Below are 2,992 nucleotides of genomic sequence, written 5' to 3'. Positions count from 1 at the left end.
TTCTGATAAACAAGTTGGCCTCACATAATAAGAACATGGACAATGCATGAATTTGTAATATGACACTATTTTTACTAACCAATCCGACCTCATACCAATACGAACGAATAGCGTATTGCCCCGGGCTATGTGAGTAAAGGTTCTTGCTGGCGGATTCTAAATATGGGCGAGTTGCGGAATTATCAGCCGTTGAAGTTACAGAAATGCAATTCCTTTCATTTTTTAGCATTTCTGCTGCACTTTATCTTCATGTTCAGTCTAATTATACCAGGTTCACGTTGTGTTGTAAAAGCTATATAAATGCGAATAGTCCATGAATATAGCATAATCGTTTTTGCTTGCGTGACCAACGGACCAACGACGAATAATTCAATTACAACGCGTAACAAACTTTCAAAAGCGAATATGATTCTCATCCGCTTGGCTGTTTTGTGCGGATTGGTTGCGATCGGTAAGTTACCACACGTTTATCAAATCAAAGTTACACTACCCTATATTTCTTTTGTTTACAGCAATGTCTGATGGACACGAAATGCAGACACCAGATAGCGATGGCGACGTTGACATAAGCGGCCCAGGTCGATCTGGTGGTTATCGAAACTCAGGAATGGGACATCGGAGAGGAGGTGGACCCGGTGAGAGAAAGCTACAATGCATAAAACTGACAACTTTATATATCCTACATATAGCTCCATTGTCGGAGGTTGTCCTTTGAACTATGTCGTTTGCAGATCATCAAAAATTGTGGCGAGTGAATGTCTCCGCATTACGTTGGATGTGTTCATTAGAATCCCGTGCGACTACGGTGTTATGCTGAGTGCGTATTAAATAGAGCCCGACTGATGTAGGATTGTTTTTGGGTAGATGCCGATTAAACCGATATCTAACCCCTACACCGATAGCGACGATATATTCAGCCGATACTCAAATAAGATGCAGTTTACCTCGACAGGCGCATTTTCAAAACTTCAGAGCATTTATTTCAACGGCTTTACAGCCATTGTCATACTTGAACATGAAATAAACTAAAGGCGGCATCTGGACATCATGAAAGTGTAATCTATATGAAATATAGCAATATTGCATTCTAGCGATCTAGGATTTAAGTTTTCTGACTTCCTACCCTCATGTTGTGACGTCACGAAAATATCCGATATTTTGTCACCTCCAATGGCCGATACCGACAATTCTTTCAAATTGTCATTTCGACAAGATATCATCGGCGAACCGATCATAATCGGTCGGGCTCTAGTATTAACAACTAATTCCGGAAAAAGGGATAATTTTAGCGGCATTTGTGGACCGCGCATGATGCTCACAATGGAATTCAATTACCGATGGATTCACGAATATATAGTGACATGTTTAATATTTTTAGAGCTCGTACACCTTAAGATTTCTAATGTATGTATTTTGACGCCTACCATTTACGTAGTTCCATGTACTGAAATTTCATAAGCGTGGTGTGGCCTATGGCTGGATTTATGGCTGTTTTTAGTGCTTGGGACTTCGAGTTAAGCACCCGTGAATTTTTTATTCATCAGGGACCAGTCCACCGGGTCACGATGGGGATGATGACGACGAAGATGCTGACGACAATAATGACAGTAAGCGAGGGCCTGGTCGTTCCGGTCCAAGAATGGGAAATCGAAGACGCGGTGGACCTGGTCCATCGGGTCAAGATGACAATGATGACGACGAAGATGACGACAATGATGACAACATGCGAGGACAAGGTCGATTCGGTCGAAGACGCGGTGGGCCAGGTTAACACTCCTTTCCATCACATACCGTGTCTTTGGAAGACCCAAATAAAACGGCCTAATAAATTGGAAAATGAATTTCAGGGATGCAGAGACGCCCAGGATCAGGTCGTGGAAACGGCGACGATGATGATGACGATGATAGTCGACTCCCAGGTCCCTTCCGTCGATTCTCGAACTACGGACAAGGTAATCGTCAGCAAGGTCGACAAGGTGAATTTTAGATCCTGCTGATGTTTTCATTATAATAGCGCATTTGTGTGATCCAATGAATCATGATATGTAATAATCCACAATTAAATAAATCCTCTTTTTAGGGGGTCAGAGACGTCGAGGAATGCAGAATCGACCGGGCCCTGGCTCATTTGGGGGTCGCCCGAGTAAATACGTTTTTATACATTAGTGCATTTGTATCGAAGACAGTTACTTTAACTCCCTTTTACAGGAGGTCAAAGTCGCCCAGGACAAGGCGGTCGGGGAATGCAGAATCGACCGAGCCCTGGCTCATTTGGGGGTCGTACAGGTATATACATTGTTATACATTCGTGCAATTAGGTCGTAGGTAATTAATTTAACTCCCTTTTACAGGAGGTCAAAGTCGCCCAGGACAAGGCGGTAGAGGAATGCAGAATCGACAGGGCCCTGGCTCCTTTGGTGGTCGTCCAGGTATATACATAGTTATAATTTTTTTGGATTAATCATACATTAATTCATCGTATCACCACAGGTCAACGGCGAACTCAGATGGGAGGCAACAATCGACCACAATTCGGAGCAAGAAGATCGTTCGGTGGTCAACAACGCGGACCTCCCAGGTCAATGCAAAGAAATGGCCCCAGAAGACGCCCATCAATGCCACGAGGGAGGCCTAAAAGTTAGATGATAGTTGATTTTTTTTTACTCCGAAATATCGTATCAATAGCTTAAGTCGATAGACGAGATTTTAACACGAAAGTGAACCGTTGTGCAAGTCGGAAGATCAGCAATCATCACAAATAATATTTTCTTGGTGTAAATTAAAAAACACCATTATTACTAAATCAACAGCAATAAGTAAGTGCATGTTGTTTGGAGTCGTGATGGCTAAGGTGTGTCAAGATTACAACAATTAAACGATTTTTTCGAACATGATTTGAAATCTTATTAACAACATGGATATTAAAGTTGTGTCTTATAGATTGGAATTAACAGTCAAAGATAGTTTAAAGACGTTTTCCGGTGGCTTAAAA

General features: G+C 42.1%; 1 protein-coding gene across 1 annotated transcript; it reads left to right on the top strand.

The window, feature by feature from the left end:
- Positions 1–292: 292 nt before the first annotated feature.
- LOC145437985 (uncharacterized) lies at positions 293–1,987 on the top strand. The gene is made up of 4 exons (XM_080315351.1): positions 293–451; positions 513–635; positions 1,545–1,766; positions 1,848–1,987. Exons 1-4 carry the CDS (start codon positions 301–303, stop codon positions 1,985–1,987), a joined length of 636 nt encoding a protein of 211 aa, XP_080171477.1. The 5' UTR covers positions 293–300.
- The last annotated feature ends 1,005 nt before the right edge of the window (positions 1,988–2,992 follow it).

The sequence above is a fragment of the Botryllus schlosseri genome, chromosome 4 (assembly GCF_051294905.1).
Source record: "Botryllus schlosseri isolate E-star chromosome 4, Bs_hap1, whole genome shotgun sequence".
Taxonomy (NCBI): Eukaryota; Metazoa; Chordata; class Ascidiacea; order Stolidobranchia; family Styelidae; genus Botryllus; species Botryllus schlosseri.
The sequence above is the reverse complement of the archived record's forward strand: the minus strand, read 5'-3'. Positions and strand labels throughout refer to the sequence as shown.

What these genes read in the sequence shown, in the direction of transcription:
- LOC145437985 (XM_080315351.1), top strand. Translation starts at nt 301, where the DNA reads ATGCGAATAGTCCATGAATATAGCATAATCGTTTTTGCTTGCGTGACC. An exon ending in GTGCGGATTGGTTGCGATCG is followed by an intron (nt 452 to 512) that starts GTAAGTTACCAC and finishes TTTTGTTTACAG; the next exon opens with CAATGTCTGATGGACACGAA. An exon ending in TCGGAGAGGAGGTGGACCCG is followed by an intron (nt 636 to 1,544) that starts GTGAGAGAAAGC and finishes TTTATTCATCAG; the next exon opens with GGACCAGTCCACCGGGTCAC.